This window comes from Colius striatus, chromosome W (genome assembly GCF_028858725.1).
Source record: "Colius striatus isolate bColStr4 chromosome W, bColStr4.1.hap1, whole genome shotgun sequence".
NCBI lineage: Eukaryota > Metazoa > Chordata > Aves > Coliiformes > Coliidae > Colius > Colius striatus.
Window position 1 is genome coordinate 8,416,735 of NC_084789.1, and position 23,810 is coordinate 8,440,544.

The window sequence follows — 23,810 nt, forward strand, 5'->3', positions numbered from 1 at the left end:
GGTATTGCCTTAGTTACTGCCAGCGTAGTGTTTTTTAAGCAAATACCCAAGAAAACTGATGGGGTCTGAAACTTACTCATACACCACTTGTGCAGTTTTGTACATGTGTCTTGGGTGGGTCTAAGCCAACAATTCTTGGGGACCTAAGTGATCTGGGGTTACAACTAAATGTAGATTTGGATAATTTGCTCTCTGTAAGTTGATTAAACATCTGGAATAACAGCTTAAAAATTCAGGGTGCTTTATTGTGAGTACTCAGCCTACTGTTGTTCTTCAGGAAGTACTTCACTGTATTCCCCAGACCGGTAAAAACAGATGTTCCCACGAGGTGTTGGAGAAATCAGGCTCTTCTGTACAATATGCAGAAGATGTCTGATGCAACAATGGAGTATATTGATTAATTTTTGGCATAATGAGACCAACAGTTCTGGCAGGTAATGAAAAAATACAGCAGTGGAGTTTGTTGGTTACCTGCATGAAATAGTCTTATGTTCTCAGCCTGTCATCCCTATGGAAACCATAGTCAAACATTTTGTAGTGAAAATGGCCTAAATATATTTCACAGTTGAAACTAATCAATTCAAAATAGCTTATTACTAAGTCATAATAACAAATGCCACGTAAGTTTACATCATATGAAAATAACTTCTTCTCTAGCCTTCTCACTCACTGTGATCAGCCTTTGGAGCCAGAGTGGACTGTCCCCGGGCAGTCAGCAGAATGGCAAATCTGGTGCTGATGGGTTCTTTTTTCTCGGGCCAGGCAACACGGGAGAGTGGTACCAGCCTCTTCACGTCACTTGCGAGGGAGGCGGGACCAGTTGAGGGCGCAGCTGCAGTGGGAGATTTAAACACCTCAAGAGAGCCTCAGAGAGCAAAGTCGAGCACAGGAGCGTCATGGTGAGTCACCCGGGAGGGAGGAGTCACTGTGAGCTGTTGGCTCTTCAGGCAACTATGGGAGCAACCTAGGCAAAACCTGTTTTTCAAAGAAATGTGGCAATGCAGATAGAGGTCCCATGTAAACATGTAGGTGTCCAGGTCTCTGGCTGCGGGGAGTGCCAGAGTCTGGCACTCCTAACGGATGACATGAGACACCTGTGTTGGATGTGACCAGGTGAATGACCTGCTTAGCCTGGTGGTTGAACTGAAGGTGGAGGTGGAAAGAGTCAGGAGTGTCAGGGAGTGCAAGAGAGATAGATTGGTGGTCTGAGCATCTACGATCCCTGAGGTGTAAGCAACAAGTTGAGGCTTCACAAGAAGTACAGGATCCCCTACTGTCTTCTAGTTGGGTTAACAGAGAGGACCTAAGACATGGAGGGGAATGGATACAGGTCTCTTCTCAGGGAGGCAGAAGAACAATGATGGCTGCAAAGGTCCCTTGTTGTTGCTACAACTAATCTATATTTAACTTTTAAAATGCATTTTATTTAGTTTTGCATGTTCTGAAGCCTCTGTGGCCACTGAGGCTTGTGGTTGTATTTGTAGGAACTCTCACCCCTGTGTTCTTTGGTGGCCATTTCCTCCTTTACCTTCAGGATGTTTCTCAAATGACCTAGCATTTTTGCAAGGCTCAAAAGTCACCCTTCATGTGTCCGAGCATATTTGTTAATATACCTCTACATACAACTATGCAGATACTTACTCTATAGAGACTGTTACATTTTGGAGACAGATGCAATGAAACAATGAGGATTAATGAGTAGAGACAATGAATGTGTGTGGGAGAGGCAAGGAAACAATCAGATATGAGCAGTTGAGTACATAACACTCACCATGTATTGGACCCTGTGGTTTGTGTGTTCTTGATGTTTTGCAGAAGAGGGTGACTTCAAAGAAAGACTTCATGGGTGATGCAAAAACATGGATTCTGCAGGGGGGTTGGACTAGATGATCTCTAAAGGTCCCTTCCAACCCCTACCATTCTATGATTCACTGGGGAGAGCTCATCTTGTTTGTGCAGAGCATCTCAACTATTAATGAAGCTATGTGAGGGAATCATGGGTGAGACTAGCTGGTACAACGGTAGCAAGGTGACCTGGATGAGATATTGCAGAACTGTTTTGAATGGAAAATGGGGACTGAAAGAGCTATAAAAAGCTATATGTCAGTTGTATTATTTTAAACTGCACAGCAGTTTTTTACATCCATCTCAAGATCAGGTTGACTGATGAAATCTGTAGATACATCTGTGCTTCAGGAAGATATAAATCCCTACCAGACTCTTAGGCTAGAGATCTCGGCTCTTGGTTAGGCATGCCTCAATTGCCAGAAATTTCTGCACTGCAGAAAGAACAAAAGATGAGAAACTCTTCCCTCCCTCTTCTGTTCCAGTGTTGCTACTTCTGCTTTTTAGCTGAACTGAATTCTAGGTACGTTTTAAAAAAAAAGTATGTGTGGTGTAGAGTCCCATGTCCTGGCTTCCTAAAGAGCTGTCCAAACATGATGGGGAGAAACAGATCAGGAGAAAGCATGAAGTCAGTCTCTGAGTTCATCACATGACTGCCTTTCAGAAACACTATTTCCGTAACCCTGAAGAATATATTATATTCTTTGTGACACTGTTCTGTGCTGGATTTGAGGTTGCTGATAGGACTTTGTCCTGATGTCCTCCTTGGCACTGTTTCATCATTGGCTTAAAGCCCAGTTCAAGGTCCCTAGACTAATTCTTCAAGGTTCTACATAAAATTACTGAGATTGGGTAGCTGGTACATTGGGATGGGGAATGGCCATCTAGGAGGGAAGGACTGTGTCTGCAAGGGAGGGCATGCACAGTAGCAAAGGTGGTGGTCTGCAACTTCTTACTAAGGCACAAAACCTAGCATTGATCTCTCTACTGTCCTTAGTGGGACACTTAAGTGTGAGCTGTTTTGTGCATTTGAGTTGGTCAGCAGAGACAGTTGGTATCTGGCCTCTGGTTTTTGTCTGTGAGCATAGTTGGCAACAGAAGGCCTTAGAAAACAGAGATTAAATGTGTTACCCATGGATTTCCTGATCCATAAAAAGACAGATGTAATGGCAGTTCCATGGCATGGCATATTAAAAATCAAATATATTGCTTTTTTTAAAAAACAATAGTAGTATTTTCATAGAATGGTAGGGTTGGAAGGGACCTTGAGAGATTATCCAGTCCAACCCCCCTGCAGAAGCAGGTCCACCTAGATCAGGTCACATAGGAAAATGTCCAGGCAGGTCTTGAAAACCTCCAAGGAAGGAGACTCCACACCTTCCCTGGGCAGCCTGTTCCAGAGCTCCCTCACCCTCACGGCGAAATATTTTTTTCTTATGTTTAAGTGGAACTTAAATCTCCCTTGACCTGCTGGTCACACTCTTCTTGATGCATCCCAGAATGCTATTGGCCTTCTTGGCCACGAGGGCACATTGCTGGCTCATGGTTAGATTATTGTCAAGCAGGACTCCCAGGTCTCTCTCTCTGCAGAGCTGCTCTCCAGCAGGTCACCCCCAGCCTGTCCTGGTGCATAGGGTTGTTCCTTCCCAGATGCAGGACTCTGCACTTGTCCTTGTTGAACCTCATGAGGTTCCTCTCTGCCCAACTCTCAAGCCGGTCGAGATCCCGCTGAATGGCAGCACAGCCTCTGGGGAATCAGCCAGTCCTCCCAGTTTGGTGTCATCAGGGAACTTGCTGAGGGTACACTCTGCCCCCTCATCCAGGTTGTTGATGAAGATGTTGAAAAAGATTGGCCCCAGAACCGATCCCTGTGGAACTCCACTGGCCACAGGCCTCCAACTTGATTCTGTGCCATTGATCACCACCCTCTGGGCTCTGTCATTCAGCCAGCTCTCGATCCACCTCACTGTCCACTCATCCAAGCCACACTGCCTGAGCTTTCTGATGAGGATGTTATGGAAGACAGTGTCAAAAGCTTTGCTGAGGTCAAGGTAAATGACTGCTGCTGCTCTTCCCTCATCTAGCCAGCTGTTTATGCCCTCATAGAAGGCTATCAGGTTGGTCAAACAGGATTTCCCCTTGGTGAATCTATGTTGACTCCTGCTGATAACCATCTTTTCCTTCATATATTTAGTGACAACACTCAGGATGAGTTGTTCCATCACCTTTCCAGGGATGGAGGTGAGACTGACCAGCCTGTAGTTTCCTGGGTCATCCTTCCTGCCCTTTTTGCAGACTGGAGTGACATTGGCCTTTCTCCAGTCCTCAGGCACTTCAACTGTCCTCCATGATTGTTCAAAAATGATGGAGAGAAGCTTAATCACAGCAGCCAGCTCCCTCAGCACTCTCAGATGCATCCCATCAGGACCCATTGACTTATGAGCCTTTAGCTTGGCCAACAAGTCTTTAACCTCTTCCACCAAGGGCAAGTCCTCTGCAGTCCTGGCCATCCTATTATCCTTGCCGGACTGGGCTTCCCGAGGGCCGGTCTTGGCCTGAAAGACTGAAGCAAAGAAGGCATTCAGTACTTCGGCCTTCTCTGCATCCTCGGTCACCAGGGCACCCTCAGTGTTTAGCAGCAGGCTCACATTCCCCCTCGCCATCCTTCTGCTGCTGATGTACTTGAAAAATGTCTTATTACTGTCCTTAACTTCCCTGGCTAAATTTAATTCTAGAAGGGCTCTAGCCTTCCTAGTTGCACCCCTGCATGCCCTGGCAATGTTCCTATACTCTTCCCAAGAAGCCAGCCCCTGTTTCCACCTCTCATAGATGGCTGCTTTCTGCCTGTGTTGTCCCAGCAGATCCTTGGAGGATCTCCTCATCCATGGAGGCCTCCTGCCTCCCTTTCCTCCTTTCTTATGCATTGGGACACACTGATCCTGGGCTTGGAGGAAGTCGTGCTTGAGAATTGACCAGCTCTCATGGGCACTTCTGCCTTCTAGAATCACATTCCATGAGATCCATCCAAGTAGATCTTTGAAGAGGCCAAAGTTGGCTCGCCTGAAATCCAGGGTCACGGTCCTGCTTTGTGTCCTGCCTTTTCCACACAGGATCTTGAACTCTACCATCTCATGGTCACTGCAATTGAGGTTGCCTCCAACCTTCACATCCCCAACCAGACCCTCCTTATTCGTCAGTACCATGTCCAGCACCACACCCCTCCTTGTTGGTTCCTCAGTCATGTGTGACAGGAAATTCTTGTCAACAATCTGTAGGAACCTCCTGGACTGCATGTGCTTGGCTGTGTGGCTATCCCAGCAAATATCAGGGTGGTTGAAGTCCCCCATGAGGACCAGGGATTGTGACTGTGAGGCAGCTCTCAGCTGTTCGTAGAAGACCTCATCCACTTCCTCTTCCTGATCAGGTGGCCTGTAGCAAACTCCAACAATATCACCTGCCTTGCCCTGCCCATTATTTTTTTTTTTTTACCCCTGCTCCTCATCCCCACCCAGGCACAGTTCAGTACACATTAATTGCTCCCTCACATAGAGAGCAACTCCACCTCCACATCTTGTCAGCCTGTCCTTCCTAAAGGATCCATAACCCTTCTTTGGCTGTGCTCCAGTCATGGCAGCTGTCCCACCACGTCTCTGTGACTGCAATGAGGTCGTAGCCCCACATCCGCACCCACATCTCCAGTTCCTCCTGCTTATTCCCCAGGCTGTGTGCATTGGTGTAGAGGCAGTGCAGGGGCTTACTCAAACACACAGGTTTCCCTGGGCGGGTGCAGGAGGTTCCTCTCCAGTTTGGCTCTTTCTCAGGTCAGCCTTCTGCATCTCAGCCCAGTGTACAGATGAAAGGCACTTATCATTGCATTCCCTGTCCTGCCCTGTTTCCCAGCTAGAGGGGACAGCTTGTTCTATTTTGCTTCTCCCCCCACCCCCCAAGTCCCTTAGTTTAAAGACCTCTTTATTAAATTTGCTAGTCTCCTCCCAAATAATCCAGTGCCTTTATGGGAGAGATGAATCCCATTCTGTCTTATCAAGCCATAGTCCCCAAGGAAGGATCCATTGTCAAAGAACCCAAGCCTTCTCGCCAGCACCAGCCTCTCAGCCAGGAGTTCACTTGGCTGATTTTTCCATTGCAGACTCCCCTTTTAGTGAACAGGATAGAGGAGGAAATAACCTGAGCCCCTCTACATTTTACCCGCTTCCCCAAGGATTTAAAATCCATCTGGATCCTGGAGATGTCATGCCTCATGACATCATTCATACCTACATGGAACACAAGTAAGGGGTAGTAGCCTGCATCCCTGACGGGCTGTGGCACTCTCTCGGCCACATCCCTGATCTTAGCTCCTGGCAGGCAGCACACCTCTCTTGACTCCCTACTGTGAGAAACAAAACAAGCTTTCTCACGAAAGACTCAGGTCAGACTCTGCAGTGAAGCACTTTTATTAAGCGTTCTTGCAAGAGCGGGTGTCCTAGCTAGTAGGCACACCCGATGGATACAACATTTGGCTTTTTATTCCCCATCCCGGCCGCAAGGTCCCTCCCTTGTTTCCCCATTGATTAGGTACTCCAAGATTTACAACTTCTCGAGGCGCCTAAAATCCTCCTCAGAGGATGTCTGGTTTTTGTATCTTATCGTGGATTCCCCCACAATCCTAAGATTTAAACTCTAATTACAAACAAACAGATAACAGTCTCATGGTTAATCCACTGATTTACACTACACAGAGGCAGATAACAGTCATGGTTAGACCACTGATTTATATTACACAGAGGCAGACAGCCGTCAAAATTCCTTGTCTTAATTTCTTTTGGATTCTGCAAAAGCAACATCAATATTTCTCACATTACCTGCTCCACAGATGGGTCTCTCAGTGCCCCTTAGCAGCAAGTCACCCACAACAAGCACCCGTTGCTTCTTTCTGTGGTGTCCATTACCTATTGCAGGTGGAGCAGCTGATGGGTTTTCCCCTTTTGGAACTTGCTCGTCAAAGTCCCTTGTCTCCAGTGCCTCATACTTGTTTGTAGTGGGCACTCTGGGAGGAGGGCTTTGAAGATGAGCCTTTGTCTTTTCTTTTTTTTTTTTTTTTTTTTTTTTTTTTTTTTTTTCCGTAACCAAGTGTCAGCTGAACAGCTGACCCAGGCTGGCCAGCAGGTATTCGATACCATCCTAACGTCATGCCCAGTATATAGGTGGGGGCTGGCCGGAAGAAGCTCTCTTCCGGGGTCGTGGTTTCTCGGTCGCCAGTCCGGAGCGGTCGCTTAGGTCGGGTCCGGGGTGGTGAGCAACTGCATCACTCACCAGTTTTCTTTGTAATATCCCCTTGTCTTTGTTATAGTTGTTCCTCGTCATTTTTTCCTAGTAAATTGTTCTTATTTCAACTTATGCGGGCTCTTTTACTTTTTTTTTTCCTTCTCCGGTCCCCTCCGCGTTCCGGCGGGAGGGGGAGGAGTCGCGGGTTTTTTTTCCCCTTTGCTCCGGCTGGGCAAAACCACGACACCAGGGTCCAAGGCTTGTTAAAATCACTGGAGGCTTGCACCTGATTGGAGAAGCCTCTGTCTTTCTCTACCTCTGCCCCTCTAATACTACAGAGCCTACTCAAGTTTCCTGCAGCTCTTTCACCAGGTGCTGCAGTTCCTGAACTTGAGGGCATCTATGACACAGTTGCCTGAGAAGCATCCTAAACCCTCTCTGCACTCTATCTGGACAGAAGTGTCTCTACTAACCAGCTCTGGGTGGACACATCGACCTTCACCTGTTTTTTTTCCACCTGAGCCTTTGCTTTAGCCCTCAGGCGAGTGCTCACCATTTTGCTAGGTTAAATTCTGCTTGGCTGCAGATTGCACAGAGGGCTTTCAACCCTCTTGTCTCTTTACAGCATTTGCTAAAACAGCAGTTTGTGGCTCTAGAAATGGATGACTGCAGATCCCCGTTAGCATGCAGACTTCTGACTGTGTGTATGAGAGCAGGGAGTCCTGGAGGGGACTGTCAGGGTGGGAGGTTTTGCAGCCGAGGGCCAGGACTGTTTGGCAGTAACGGCTCATTGGGTGGGTTTGGGTGCTCTGGGTGTAGGGATTCTAAAATAATTTTTAGACAGGAATTTTGGAAAAAAAAAAAAAGAGTAAGAGCCTGGCAGGGGGAGAATGTGAAATGAGCTGGTACCAAGTTGCTGGGGCTGCAGGGGGAGATGGAAGACGGAAGGGGGTTGTTTTGGAGGGAAGCCACTTACCAACCGTGAAAGTTTTTCTGCCGGGAGCAGGCTTGGGATGGAAAACCGGCAAGTGGAAAGAAGTGCTGGAAACTGACAGTTCTGCAGGGGAGAGGCTTTACCTCCCCCTTCCCCCGTCCTGCACTTGAGGGGGCCTAGGGGCGGCAGCGGCGCGGCGGGACGGCGGCGCCGTATTGCACTACTCCTCGCGGCATGCTCCGTGCGCCCCCGTGGACCTCTGCCTTGGAAGCAGGGTTACACGTCCCCTGGCGAGGGGCGGCAGAGGAGCAATGGCGTACGCGGCGGACAGACAAAAGGCGGTGTGTCCGCCTCGTCCTCCTCCACCTGGTGGCGGACGCCTCTCCCGCACTGCAGCTCCTCCGCGCGGTGGGAGGTCATCGGGGCTGCAGGCGGGTACAGTACTCGCAGTGGCCGGCGGAGGCACTGTGGCGCTTCTCCCCTCCCCTTCCCCCCCTCTCCCCCGTGCATTCTCCGTCTGACGGGAGGGGGAGGGCAGAGAAGGAGCCCGGCCGCCATTTTCCGAGCTGCGCCGCCGCCGCGCTCGCCCGAAGCGGGGGGGAGCCGGGGGAGAAGAAAAGCGCCGCAGCGCCCCCTCCGCCGCTTGCCGGGCCCACCTCGCCGCCGCTCAGCGCTCCGAACCGGGGGAGGGGGGGCCGCTTCTCCCCCCCCCCCCCCCCCCCCCCTTCCCCCGCGTCCACCCTAGCCCGGACTGCGGCCGCCGCGGGAGACGGGCGAGCCCATCCCCCTTGCCGCTGGGGCGGACCCGAGCAGGCGGGGGGGGGGGGGGGGGGGGGGCGTCGGCGCTCGTCCCGGTTGCGGCGCCGCGGCTACCCCTTGGTCGGTGTTTGCAAACTGCACCCATTTTTTGGGGGGCTGAGCCCGCCTGGACTGCACTCCCCGCTCGTCACGTGGTAGGTGTCGCTCGCTCCGCGCCCGCCGCCCCTTTGTTAGCGCCGCCGCGCCCCGCCGGGCCCCGATGCGGGGTGGCTGCTCCGCCGCAACTTCTCTGTTGGGCAGGAGGCGGCTCCTCCGCCACCCCTACCCTTCACGGTACTGGGGAAAGTCTGGGGGTCGTGGCGGGGGAACCAGGGGCGGGCACATGCGCCCCCTCCTTCCCGCCGCCCCCGGTGCTGCGGCTCCCTCGGGCGACGTGTGTGTAGGGGAGGGATGGTGCCACTTTAAATAAATCTTCGGTCTTGAAGCGCCCGAGTGGGCGGTGGGGTCCTGCCGAGCCGAGCCGAGTCGAGTCTGGTCCGGTCCCTTCACGTGGCCGGCGGCCCCTTCCCCTGGGGAGAGAAAGGGACGGCGCGGAAGGAATCGCTGTTCTCTAACCTGGGGGGGGGGGACAACAAGAAGTTTTAAAAGTAAACAGGAAAAAAAAATTGCATAACCTCAGAGTTGCAAAACGCATTGAGGGGAGCAGCTCTTCGGTCCCCAGATCCGCCTGGAAAATATGAACATAGCAGTCTTGGGTAATCCTGGTGGGCTTCCGGCGCTGTCACCGGTGTCTGCGTGCGGGAGCCGTGGATGTGTCAGGGTGCGCTTTCCCCTTCTCTCAGGGTATACAATAGCGTATTTTTTTATGTGTCTTTGAGCTGCTTAGCTATTTTCCTGTATTTATTTTCCGGCTGCTTTTTTTTTTTTTTTTTTTCCCCGAACCGGCCCTGCTGATCCAGCGTTATTTTTCTAAAAACAAGCTGGAACAGTACGGCTGTCTTGAAGTGCTTTCTGTGATTGGTACGTGTGTTTACTTCCATCACAGGATTAGCGTCTTCCAGTGCTTGATTACAGAGGAATTCGCTATCATTTTGGGTGTCAGTGAGAGTCACGTAAAAGGAAAAAATACAGCGGCCAAAATAATTGGAAACTAGCCTTATTTTCTACAAGAAAAGCATACCCTGCAAACCGAGGTAATGTCTCTCCACTCATTAAATGTGTGTATAGGTGAATCAAAACGCAGACACTGTATAGATTGTATTTCCGTGTTATGTAAAATGTACTTGAATGACAAACTAGTTTTCTATGAAACTGGTTAGGATATGGGAGGAAATGCAGGGTTTTTTATTTGTTTTGACTGACCATTATATTTTGAGTTGGTTTGGGCCTTGTCTGTGTTTGTGGTTACATCACTTCATCTATGCGTTGTATAGTGTGATTTGTGTGTCTCAGAATGTGAGGCAAAAGCCTGTTCAGAGGTAGGAGAGTAGGAGGAGAGCACTTTGTCGGCAGGACCATACCACTGCCCAAGATAGAAAACACTTTAGAGGGACAGTTAAGGTGTTACATGTCTGCATGTGTATGACTAAACCTCTGCTGTAGTTATGAATCTGGGTATCTATATAGAAGTATTTTCTCTTTAAAACCGTATTTGTCTTTTTTATAGCCTTTGTTTTCACGGAGGAACCTCTGATGATCTAGCGTGATCTCCTTCAATTTTCATTCTGATATGGGAATGGGGCAAGTAGCAATGCCATTCAATCGGATTATATTATTTCTTTAATTGAAAAGTCAGCAGCCTTTTAAATTGGTGAAGGAAGGGATGAAGCAGGGGTGCCTCAGAAGCTGCAAAGGCAAACAAAACTAGGGAAATCTCTGATCTGCCGATAAGACTGGGATCATGGGGTACTTGCTTTTCCTTCCCAAGGTGTCTGCTGCCAACCACTGTCAGAGATGAGCTACCGGCAACATGTTTTTTGGTGTGGGAGGGATGGGTAGGGTGTTGTGTGTGGTTTTTTTTTTTTTTCTGTAGGCATACTGCCAAGGTAGCACAGATGTGTGGGGCTTAATGGATTGATATGCTGAAGGAGCACTTAATTGTGGAACTTGGTTGTGATACTGTTATAGCTGATTTGCAATGATTTAGCAATGGAGATGATTTGTGTTATCACTTTTGAAGAGAGGAAGCAGCAGATGACCAGGCAGATGTGGCTCTGTGTTTCTCTTATGCTTTTCTCCTCTCTCTGTTTTTTTTTGTGTGTATTTCTTTTTTGTTTGTTTTTTTTAAGGCTGTATTTGGATTTTATTTGCTCTTGGAGATCCCGGTAACCGGAGAACTGGTGAAATTCTGACATCACACAAGTTGGGGTGAAAACTTAGCAGGTTTTTGACCAAAGTCACTTCCTTTTGTACTGTTTATAAGTGTGGTTTTGTGAATGCAACTGCCATTATCTAATGAACACTTTGAACAAAGACTTTTCTCTGGAGTTTCAGTACTCCACCCTTTTTCTGCTCATTCAGCAAATGGTACCTGCTCTTAGGAACCTTGAAAGACTTTTCCAGCGATGATAGGACTTAACTGTACAGTAAAGTAAAGATAAGGCCTGAGGACTTCCTAGGTCCTACCAAGGCAGGGAAAGGGTAAAGCTTGGAGAGAGGGGCAAAAGGTCAAGCAACACATGTTTTGATTTGTGGTCATTCCCTCCATGTCCCTTCTGTACAGTTTTCCTTTTCTGGAAAATTATATTTTTCTGGAACTAATTTTGTGAGAGTAGGCCAGTGGTATGTGCCCATCCCTATTTAACAGCACCCATTTTTTTGTTTTGTTTGATTGGATAGGTTTTTTTTTGTTTCTTGGACTGTGTGGAAAACAGATGGGCTAACTTACACCTAAATGGGAATTTGAATCAGAGTGTTTCAGGTGGATCACATACTAATAAGGCCAAATAGTAATTAAGTTCTGCAGGCATGTCTCTCTTCAGACTGTTTATTGTTTCATTAAGAACTGCAGCTGGGCAGTCAGAATGGTGGGTGATCTGAGAAGCACCATTTCCATTACTGTAGTTTTTAGATACTATCTCTCTCCTTGTAACTTCCAGGAATACAATCTGTATCTGGAATGAAAAGCAGCAAAGACTCCAGCATACCACTTGGTTTGAGAAACCTTATTTGTAAATAGCAGTTGATCTGCATCTTCAAGCATGCGCTTTTATGTAACAAACCATTTAAACTGGAGTAAAGACTTTCTGTTTTTTCTCAGATGTGCAAGGAGTTATCATATTCTAATCAGCAAGAGTCCTGGTGTTGCAGGAACTGAGTAAACATAATTCCATTAAAAGCTGCACATGTCCTCTTTGTCCTGAATTCAGACCCTTGTTTTGTGAAGAAGGTAGTTTGGCTAGGATCCTGTTCAGGTTTCAAAGAAAGTTTGAAAATAAGTATATGTCTCCCTCTGCTATGAACTGCTGTTAGCAGATGACTGCCAAAGTACAACTCAGTTTAGAGAATAAGGTAAACAGTGAAATGGGGTATGCTAATGGCTGTGAACACTTAATTCTGGAGGATAGAGGTCTGACACGTTTAGTGATGGAACTCTGCTGTTTATCTGATAAGGGAAAAGGATAAGAAAATCTGCATCTGAAGAGAGGAAATAGGAAATAGCTGTCAGCCTGGACAGGCCACATCTTCATCTGTTCCTTATGTAACCTCTTGCTGCAAACTTAATTTTTGCAGATTTGATGGAAGGACAAGTATTTTTTTAAAAAAAATATCTTTTTACAATAAGTTAAATTGAAATACATAGTTCTGTAGCAGGAGCTGCTTCGAGCTTCAGAGACGTTAGCAGAAGATGGACCTTTAAGGTTTCTCATTTTCAGCTCTCTCAAACATTAGGAGTCCTCTCTTTGAAACTTCATGTTGAGATCTGCAGTGACAGAGGATATGATGGGAAAGGTTACCCTGAAGTTGCCATACACTATATGAGAAACAGCAAACCAAGTTCAGAGTGTAATTATGGCCCATAAAAAGGAACCTGTGATGTGTGATTGAACATCACTTTCTATTAAATGAGAACTCTGTTCTAGAGTTCATGGCATCTTGTTTTTAGTTGCCACCATGGCAGTCTGTGGATTGTTCCCTCTCCTCTGAGATACAAGGAGCAATAAAAGCTGAAACCTGCATACTGAGGTTTCAGTACAGCTGAGCATACACGTCCTGAAGATCTGTGTTATGATCTCTGTTCAAAATAAGGTATTTAAACTCGTCTGGAGCCTTACCAGATTGGCAGGGATCTAGTGATTGGAGACACTTAATTCTGCACCTCTCTGTTCTGTTATTTCCTCATGAGGACATGGCCAGTAAATACAAGGCACTCTAAAAGACTCGTTATAATGACCATCTATGCTTTGTTTTAAAATATGACGTATTAAGGTGGTGCCATTTAAGGGGTATGAGATGATTGAAATTTTTGGTGACAGATTGGTATGACCACATCTAGTTAATTAAAATGTGTCTTAAATTTAAAAAGGCAATTCTATATTTTAACTTGTTCCCTGAGTCCTGAGTTCAGTTTTTCATTTTTCCTCGGGGACTTGCCTAGATTATGCGAAAGAAAACCAAATTCTCTCTGATACTGGATGGGGCAGACACAGATTTCACAATCAAAGGGTTTTTTATTTTTCTTCCTTCATCTCTGTCAAATTGCTTATTTGTGCAAATGTCCCATTACTGTTTTTTAAACTACATTTCATAGAATCATAGAATGGTAGGGTTGGAAGGGACCTTTAGAGATCATCTAGTCCAACCCCCCTGCAGAAGCCCCCCTTCATGTTCCAGCTTCATCCCATTACCCCTTGTCCTGTTGCAAGACACAATAGGAAAAAGAGATGCCCCGACCTCCTGACATCCACCATTTATATACTTATAAATATTAATAAGGTCCCCCCTCAGTCTCCTCCAAACTAAACAGCCCCAGTTCCCGCAGCCTTCCCTCATATGGAAGATGCTTCAATCCCCTGATCATCTTGGTGGCCCTGTGCTGGACTCTCTCCAGCACTTCCCTGTCCCTCTGGAGCTGGGGAGCCCAGAACTGGACACAGGACTCCAGATGAGGCCTCACCAGGGCAGAGCAGAGGGGGAGAAGAACCTCCCTTGACCTGCTGGCCACACTCTTCTTGATGCATCCCAGAATGCCATTGGCCTTTTTGGCCATGCTGGCTCATGGTTAGTTTATTGTCAACCAGATCTCCCAGGTCTCTCTCTGCAGAGCTGCTCTTCAGCAGTTCGACCCCCAGCCTGTCCTGGTGCATGGGGTTGTTCCTTCCCAGATGCAGGACTCTGCACTTGTCCTTGTTGAACCTCATGAGGTTCCTTTCTGCCCAACTCTCAAGGCGGTCGAGATCCCACTGAATGGAGCACAGCCTTCTGGAGAATCAGCCAGTCCTCCCAGTTTGGTGTCATCAGGGAACTTGCTGAGGGTACACTCTGTCCCCTCATCCAGGTGGTTGATGAAGATATTGAACAAGATTGGCCCCAGAACTGATCCCTTTGGAACTCTACTGGCCACAGGCCTCCAACTTGATTCTGTGCCATTGATCACCACCCTCTGAGCTCTGTCACTCAGCCAGCTCTCGATCCACCTCACCCTCTACTCATCCAAGCCTGAGCTTTCGGATTAGTATGTTATGGGAGACAGTGTCAAAAGCCTTGCTGAAGTCAAGGTAGATGACATCTGCTGCTCTCCCCTCATCTAGCCAGTCAGTTATGCCCTCATAGAAGGCCCTCAGGCACCTTGCCTGTCCTCCGTGGTTGTTCAAAAATGATGGAGGGAGACTTAGTAATCACAATGTTAACAACATATAACAAATGTTATGACTTATGAGCCTTAAGCTTGCCCAACAATTCTTTAAACTCTTACTCTTCCACTCAGGGCAAGTCCTCTGCTGTCCTGGCCATCTTGCTATCCTTGCTGGACTCGGCTTCCCGAGAGCTGACCTTGGCTGTAAAGACTGAAGCAAAGAAAGCATTTAGTAGTTGGGTCTTCTCTGCATCCTCAGTCACCAGGGCACTCTCTGTGTTTAGCAGCCGGCCCACATTCCTCCTTATTTACTGCTTATGTACCTAAAAAACTATTCTTGTTTTCCTTAACTTTCCTGGCTAAATTTAATTCTAGAAAGGCTTTAGCCTTCCTGGTTGCACCCCTGCATGCTCTGGTGAAGTTCCTCTTCTCAAGAGGTCAGGCCTTGTTTCTACCTCTCATAGATGGCTGCTTTCTGCCTGAGTTGTCCCAGCAGATCCTTGCTCATCCATGGAGACCACCTGCCTCCTTTTCCTGCTTTCCTACATTTCTTTTTATTTGATTGTAAACAACAACTTTATTCTGATGAATGAGTTTACAGAAACAGGTATTTTTATCTCCAGCCTCTTCACTTTCCAGGTGAAGGCGTTCCTGCTTGTTGTTGTTTAAATTTTCAAACTTCTTATCGGAGAAATGACAATTTATCTTTTCTGTGGCTTTTGTTTTTCTTTTTGGCAAATTGATTTGGTTTATTTATATCCAGTGAGAATTCACGGGCATAAGAGAAAATCCTTCTTGAAGGAGACCTCATGTTGCTGTTTCTAGTTTTTGTCCAAAAGACACTGGCACTCATGAGGACCAGGAAGTTGAAACAACCACTTTATTTTAAACTTGAGGGCCTCTGGTCAGATACAAAGGCTATAAAAGCGGAGCTCAGAAATATCTTTCTTATTTGCTCCAATGCATAAGTACCATTCTGTGGGATGTTCTTAAAATTAAAATTCTTACTTTTCCCAGAGAGATTAGTTGTAGGTCTGTGGTGTTAATATATGTGGAAGGTGCTGTGGTTCTTATGTATATTCTTAACCTTTTTTTTTTTTTTAAAGCCTGTTTCCCAAATATAGGTCATTACAAGCATACAGTCTGATGAACTGCACGTGATAGCTGGCTTATCGATAATTTTATCATCCTGTACTTCCAAGTCACATTACCTTAATTAAAGCTTTGAGAGTTACTTCTCATCTAAATCTTTCTGAATTGGTAAACATCTGCCTCGCAACTATAAAATGTTGAAAGGTGACAACAAAAGGCACGTAGAGAATCTGTTATGCATAATAGATATAACTTTGGTAGATCTACATTTTGATGTGGAAAATACTTCTAGGGCTCCAGGCATTAGCTTGTGTGTTGAGTACTTACATTTTAAATTACTCTGCTGAGATTAGAAGCATAGATGATGTATTTCAGTTGCAAAATGAAGTGTGTAGGGATTTTATTTTAGCAATTTTAGTGTGGGTTTTTTTTGAGGTTTTTTTTTTTTTTCCTAGAAGATTTTTCACCACACAATTCAAGAATTGGCTGCACTCTTGATCTGTAGTGAGAGAAGAAAGGGGGAAATGGGTATTGGTATAATATTCACTTCCTTCAGGGCAGCTTTGCCTTTACTACTTCGAATTTGGGAGCACCTTTGTGTATGCTCTGCAAAACCTGTATGCTGTGTAGGTGTAGGAGTTTGCAGGTGGTTGTATAGTCAGTTTGGAGAAGGCCTGCATCTAACAGAGGCTTTGTCCTTTACATATGTGTTGAACTGAGGTCTCTGCATGAGCATTTGTAACCTCTCCTGTCTTCATTTTTTTGTACAAGTTATAGGAAAAAGGGAATGTGTCTGGGTAGGTTTTGGGCAAGTGCTTCGTAGGAGATCTGGGGAAGCGAGACCATGCAGTATCTATAAAGAGTAGGCCTGATATGATTTGACATGTGATGAAACTAGACACTGTGTAGTTTGGTTTTTTTTTTTTTTTTATAGAACATCAAGGGTTTAAACATAAACAGTATTTTAGGGAATACAAATACACAAGGTAGATGTGTGTCACCAGGCAATGCTTGGAGGGATTGAAGAAAAAGGTAAGGTAGCCAGGAGGGTGCAGGGCTCAGTGGCCTGAGAAGGATGGTCATGGTTGGGAGGAAAATCTTGTGTTTGTGAGGAGACCTGCTGATGCGAGGGCATGGAGAGCCTTTCAGGAGAGAAACTGGAGTGATTAGATTGCTGGGCAAAGGAGAGACTATTGATATGTTGTGTGCCCAGGACTTGAAGCTCCCTTGATCGTCTCATGAACCTCACTGGAAGCACAGGTGTCTGGTTTCTCCCCCTGAAATTCTTGTCACAGAGATTCTGAAGAGCAAAGACTTCCCATGTTCATTTTGGACTTATTTTCTGAGACGTTGCACAAAATCATGTTCTTGGAAACCCATTTCTCCTTTCAAGGTATGCTTGTAAAATTGGATTTTGAAAGCAGATGGTCTTGAATAAGTCAGCATGTCAGGGGTGTTGTGACCCAATAGCTGCTCTGGGCTACAGCATGACTGGGTCTGTTCCTTGTGTCCCTTCTGACATCTCATCACTGCCTCAACCTTATTCCCACTCTTTCTTTCCACTGCTCTGTGTTTAAAAATCAGTGAGAGTTTGAATGTTGGTATAGTTGACATGGAATTGTGGGTGAAACCACCTGAGTAGGCCTGGTGACTTTCCTCCCTTGGTGGCCTTGTGTGCACTCCTCAGGAAGTGAGGGAAGATTGGCAAATTATGGTTGCCCTGTTTTTACCTGCTTCACAAAGCCTTTCATCTTTCCTCCGTTAATTAATGCTAACTGCTCTGGCAGTGTTCTGGATTTAAAGTGAAACTCAAGAACATGCTTGTGGATTTTGAGTATTATCTTAAGATAGGTGTAAATGCCACGTTGACCTTCCAGAAGAAACTTGTTTTGGATCTTCTCAAGTGGAGTCCAGCACAAAGTGTTGTGCAGCAGCTGTTGAAGGCAGGGCTGGAGCTTGTACTGCATCAATCACACTGTGCTGGTGGAACTGAAGTGGTAATCCAGTTACTCTTGACAGTTGTCTACCAGCAGGACTTCTGCACGAGAAGAAACCTTTTGGTCACATGCATGTAAACTCAGTTGCTGAGAGTCATAGACTCTTTGAGGAGAAGCCATGACAAAAGGGACCTGTGGGTGCTCACATCAATCTGCTGCTATCTGATGAGTGATAGCAGTTTGGGTAGAACTTGCCAGCATGGTTTGAGTCCCGGAAAAGATTCAGAAGACAGAAGATTCAGGATAATTCTTGGAATTACTGTTAAAATTCTCAGAATACTCTGAAAGTTCCTGACTCCAGGTGAAGGACTTTTCCTTTTCTTTATTCCCTCTTCCTATAGTCATCTTAGAGATGCCTTACTTCCCTCTCCCTTTTTATTCCCTGCTGGGAAGAAATTGCTGAGAAATGTAATACAGCTTTAATAACCAAAACTAATAAACAGGATTGAGGGGAGGAACATGCTTCCAAATATTCCTTAACCTTTTTTTCCAAGGGTCATTCAGAAGAGTAGAGATCTAATTGATTATTAAAAAAAACAGTGCTGTCCAGCACATGAATAGTTTTTAAGTTCATACATCTGATAACTTTTGGAGTTCATCTTTACACTACTAGAACAAAGCCTTATTCTTAAGGGAGGCTTTCCAGGCTTCCCAAGTGTTTTAAATGCTGCCCACCCAACTAAAAGGGAAGCCAAGTAGTGTTGCAGTAGCTTAGAAGGAGGATTTTAATTTTAAAGGGAGTTTGCTAACCTGGAGGAGACAGTGGTATGAAAGCTTTGCTTCTGTTTTCTACTTCTGTTAATTTAACTAAAGTTGATGACCTACAAATTTGTTCTAAAATACCTTTCAGCCAAGGTGTCATGGTTTTGCCCAGCCAGCAATGAAGCACCATGACAGTCTCTTGCTCACTGGCCCCCATCCACCCCCACCCTCGTTAGGATGGCAGAAGCCCCGGTGAGATGGGCGGAAAAAAGATAACCAAGGTTGTTGAGGATTGAGACAAGGGCAGGGAGGGCTCGCTGCCAGTTACTATTCCAAGCAAAATAGACTCCAGTACTCAACTGAGGGAGGAAAGTAGGAAAGTTTATTCTGCTGCCTACAAGAAACAGAACAGAACAAAAAGCAAAAAGAGAGTATGATGATGAGAAAATTACAACCAGCACTTTAAGCTCTCCCTCCCCCATCCCTCCTTTCTTCCCAGGCCCAGCTCACTGCTCCCGATATCTCTACCTCCTCCCCCCTCAACGGCTTAGGGGGGCAGGGAGTGGGGGATGAGGTCAGTCTCTCACATATGGACTCTGCCATTTCTCTCTTCTCAGAGGAAGATGACTCCTGGCATTCTTCCCCTGCTCGGATATGGGGTCCCTCCCCTGGGACACAGTCTTTAACGAACTTCTCTGGTGTGGGTTCTTCCCCATAGTTGCAGTTTCTGCAGATACAGGGTCCTTCCCACAGGACATGGCCTCCTCTGGGTATAGTCACTGCCCCTGACACAGGATCTTTAACAAAGTGCAAACAAATCACAGCTTTACTAGTCTTCTCCACAGGATGCAGGGGAGTCTCTGCTCCAGCACACCTCCTCCTCTTACCTCGCTGACCTTCGGGTCCGCATTGTCCCTTCTCTCTCTCTCCCAACTCCTTGCACCACCACCAGCTGGAAAAGAAGAAAGGAAAGAAGGAAGAGGGAGAACCCTCTTCTTCCAGCTGCTGCTTCTTCTTAAAAAATGATCGTGGAGGCATCTAATTGACTCAGCCCCATAAGTGGGTCTGGCTCAGAGGTGGGGAGAGTTCCGAGCAATTCTTACAGGAGCCATCTTTACAGCCCCTTCCCCATTACCAGAAACGGTTGTCATGTCAAACCATAACACAAGGTAAACTCCTAAATGGCTACAGTATAGTGTAAATACATTCATAAAGAATCATTGCGTTCAGCATTAACTGCAGGTTTTTCTGCCTTTTTTGCAGTATGAATGTTTCCTAAGCTGGTCTCAATATCTTGCAGTGCTGTGGTGACAGTTGTGAAGAGCATTGATCTTCCTTTGGAAGACAGATCTGTGTGTTTCTGCAGAACTGAGAACATCCGTTAAGAACAGTCATGCCAAGTGTGCATGTCTCTCCAGTGAAGATCTTAGTAGGAGACTGGAGTGGGGGAAGTCCTTTATTCTGATAGTCTTCCTCTTCTCCCAGAGGTATATTACCTATAAGTGGAAAGTTCCCTGCAAGTTCCTTTTTTTTTCTTTTTCTCCCCTCTTGAGTAGTCATATTCAGTTTTTATTTATGGACTCAAGTGGTGGCTAAAAGCTGTTTTCAATAAGTGTGCAGTATTTTTTTTCAGCATGTGATATCCTTTTTTCAGTAAGTACAAGGTAGAGTTGATTACAAAATATTACAAGTTCTATCAATAGGGGACCTCTGAAGTCTGAACTCATCTCTAGTGTCTCTGTACTTAGAATCATAGAATCATTTCAGCTGCAGGAGACCTTTAAGATCATCGAGTCCATCCTTTGTCCCAGCCCTATCAACCACTAGATCATTTCCCTAAGTTCAACATCCACCATCTCTGAAACCCCTCCAGGGAAGGTGACTCCAGCACCTCCCTGGGCAGCCCATTCCAATGCCTGACAACCATTTCAGCAAAGAAATTCCTCCTCATATCCAGCCTGAACCTCCCCTGGTGCAACTTGAGGCTGTTTCCTCTTGTTCTATTGCTTGTTACTAGGGAGAACGGACCAACCTCCCTCTCACTACAGCTTCCTTTCAGGTAGTTGTAGAGAGCAATAAGGTCTCCCTTGAGCCTTTTTTTTTTCTCCAGGCTAAACAGCCCCAGATCTCTCAGCCGTTCCTCATGAGATGTGCTCCAAATCCTTTACTAGCTTGGTAGCCTGTCTCTGGATCCTCTCCAGCACCTCACTGTCCTTCTTGTATAGAGAGGCCCAAAACTGGACATGGGATTTGAGGTATAGCCTCAAATACTTCTGTTACAATAGCTTCTTTTTTTGTATTTTAAATCTGTTCCTCTGAGTGTATCCTTTCTTCCCTGTCATCTTCCTCTATCACCTACCTGGGTTTGGAGAGTTAGCAAGACTGTGGATGGTCTGAATTGTATACCTGGTAAGGATTCTGCCAGTTGGCCAATATATATGCTCATTGGAAACCAGAGTCAAGAACTTTGAGCTAGTCCTGTGGGCCTTCCCTCCATGAGGGTGTAGGTTTGTTTCTCTCAATTCACAAAAAAACCAGTTTTTAGTGCTTAGTGCCTTTCAGCCTTCATACCTGTCTGTGGTCCCTGTTATGAGAAGCACCAGGTCTGACACTGGGGAGCAACATGGTGCAGCTGAACAAGATTGAGAACAAAACTGGCTGTTAATTTTTACTCACTTAATCAAACTTTGGATAGTCCTTGCTTTTCCTGTAAAGTGGTGTATTAACTTGGTCATTGGGGTGTGTTAACGAACAGCTACAGCAAGATTATGCAAACTTATGTGAATTAAAGAATTGGCATAGCAGGCAAGACATTGAGGCAACTTACTATTAAATTGACATTGAAATAGCTTATGTAGGTGCTAGATAAATTTTGCAGCAAAAGGTAAATAAGTAACTGTTGCACTGTTAGCACAGTCTGCACTATGGATTATGTGAATGCAGTTTAAAAAAAGGCATTAAAAATCATTGATACTTCTAGTGGTTAAGAAAGTAGGTAAATGACCATAAGCTTGAAGGTGGGTGGGTAGGGAATGATTGTAGTGTATGTGAATGAAAGGTCTTTGGTTATTTCTCGTTTGACCTAGTTGAGTTAAGCCATGGCTTGCCACTACAGTTAGAGTGTACAACTGCTCTGTCGTAGTGGGTGTGTGGGTTAATCTTTATCCATGTTCTTGAAAGAGCAGTGGAAATAGCTAATGCTGGAAATCACCTGGCTGGTTTGGAAATGTACTTCTGTGAAAGTAGGTGTCGTATACACCAGGGAAATTACTTTCTTCAAATTCAAGGCTTTCAGGGAAGTGATGGGGTTTCTTTAGCCACTGGGAGTTTAATCATATGGATGTTCCCCTCAAACCTTGTCTCTGTTAGAACATTTAACTTGTCATTTTTAATGCACCTGAGCTGACAGCAGAAGCAGTGAAAACTGTTTTATAGGTGTAGCTCAAGAATTTTAAAGATGCGGTTGATGAGCTGCTGGCATTGAGGAATAGGCATAACCAAGACCAGACCTTTCATGAAGGTCTACAAGGATGCTGGTATGCTTGGTAGATGGACAGAGAGATGAGAATAGTAGTTACAGGCAGGCACTAGCTCTGGGAGATTGAGAACCAACTTGCATGTTGCTACTTCTGTTTCTAGCTGTTGCCCAGATGGCTCCACCAAGAGTAGGGCTGATGGTCACAGAGGGAGGATGCTGTGCTGAATGAGGAGCTTGGGTGGCTTTACCGAGAGTAAAGCTTATGAGTCTTACTGCTGCTGTTGTCCATATTGTTTGTTTTATTTTCTATGTGATGCCTAATTTTCTCTTTTCCCCTTCCCTTCTGTAGGCTGCCCTTGGGAGAGGCTGTGGGAGGCAGTGGAGCTGGCCTCCGCACCTGAAGAGGCTGGACTTCCCGTCTCTCGGTGCTGAATGGCTGCGATGGCGCCCGCTCTCACTGATGCAGCAGCTGAAGCTCACCACATCCGATTCAAGCTGGCTCCCCCATCTTCCACCTTGTCACCTGGCAGTGCTGAGAGCAACGACGCCAATAATATCCTCCTGGCTGCCAACGGCACCAAAAGGAAAGCCATTGCTCCAGAGGATCCCGGTTTAGATTTCAGAAACAACCCTACAAAAGAAGAGCTGGGCAAGCTGCAGCCACTAGTGGCCTCTTATCTCTGCTCAGATGTAGCATCTGTTTCTTCAAAAGAGCCTCTGAAGCTCCAAGGAGTCTTCAACAAGCAGACAGTGCTTAAATCTCACTCTCTTTTATCTCAGTCCTTCTTGAAAACAAGTGATCTGTTGGGGAGGCAACCAGTGTTGGAATTCACTTTAGAGAACCTAAAAACAATGAGTACTAATAGCCAGCCACCTCTCCCTCAAGCACCTGTAAATGGCTTGGCCAAGAAATTGGTCAAAAGTACCAATTCAGATCATGAAAACTCTAGTTCTCTGAATGGTGGGAAGTGTGTTCCTCCTTCTGCTGCACTCCAGAGTCTTGACTATAATGCAGGAGATTCTGAATCCGGGGACCTGAAAACCAGATTGACCAATAGCACTCTTCCACATAGAAGCCTTGGTGCAGAGCACACAACTCCATTTAGCAATAATGGCACTGCAAGCAAATCTTCCCTTAATTCCACAGAGCAACAGCGGGTACTTGAGGGTGGCAGTGGAGAGACTAGGTTGTCTGGTGTTGCTAGTCACTCTGACTTTGGGAGCAGTAAGTTGGAGGAGCAGAAGCCTTCTCTGTTGACTGGTCGCCACAGTGCTCTTGACTCCGAGATGAGGACGAGGGCATTGCTACGACGGCAGGCAGACATTGAGAACCGTGCCTGCAGGCTGCAGAAACGCTTGCAGGTGGTGCAGGCAAAGCAGGTGGAGAGACACATCCAGCAGCAGTTAGGTGGCTTCTTGGAGAAAACTCTGAGTAAGCTTCCAACTTTGGATCCCCTGAGGCATCAGAGCCAGCTGATGTTGACCAGAAAAGCAGAAGCAGCCTTGAGGAAAGCTGTGAGTGAGACAGTTACTCCAGAAGGCCTAAGCAGCTTCTTGAAAAGTGATTCAATATCAGAAGAATTGGAGAGATTCACAGCCAGTGGTATGGCCAACTTGAGATCCAGCGAGCAAGCATTTGACTCGGATGTCACTGACAGCAGCTCCGGAGGAGAGTCTGATGTTGAACAAGAGGAACTGACCAAAGCAGACTCAGAAGAACCCCATGTACCACTGTGAGTAGCAGTTACACTTTCCTTACCGGTGGGGGAAAGAGTGAGGTGAAAGGTGACTGAGTAGAAATCTGGTGGGTTGTTTTTTTCTTTTTGTAGGAACAATTTTTTTTGAGGGGCTTAAATCAAAGAAGTAATTGTTAAAACTAGTGTGATATGATTTGCAGCAGACTTCCTAGTTCAGGCAGCACATGCAAAATTGAAGATAAAATTC

The 23,810-nt window shown here is 46.1% G+C and overlaps 1 protein-coding gene across 4 annotated transcripts in view; it reads left to right on the forward strand.

The window, feature by feature from the left end:
- The window catches only part of LOC133628388 (KAT8 regulatory NSL complex subunit 1-like), a 152,116-nt gene that overhangs the window by 5,361 nt on the left and 122,945 nt on the right, over positions 1–23,810 (forward strand). Inside the window, exons 1-3 of one of the 4 annotated variants that reach the window (XM_062016504.1) lie at positions 8,591–8,997; positions 9,849–9,996; positions 22,216–23,599. In XM_062016504.1, coding sequence (XP_061872488.1) covers positions 22,299–23,599 — 1,301 coding nt within the window. In that variant the 5' untranslated portion in view covers positions 8,591–8,997; positions 9,849–9,996; positions 22,216–22,298. Of the gene's footprint in view, positions 1–762; positions 900–8,590; positions 8,998–9,450; positions 9,647–9,848; positions 9,997–22,215; positions 23,600–23,810 lie in introns of those variants that run through there. The other 3 variants (XM_062016506.1, XM_062016507.1, XM_062016508.1) reach the window with 3 other exon arrangements.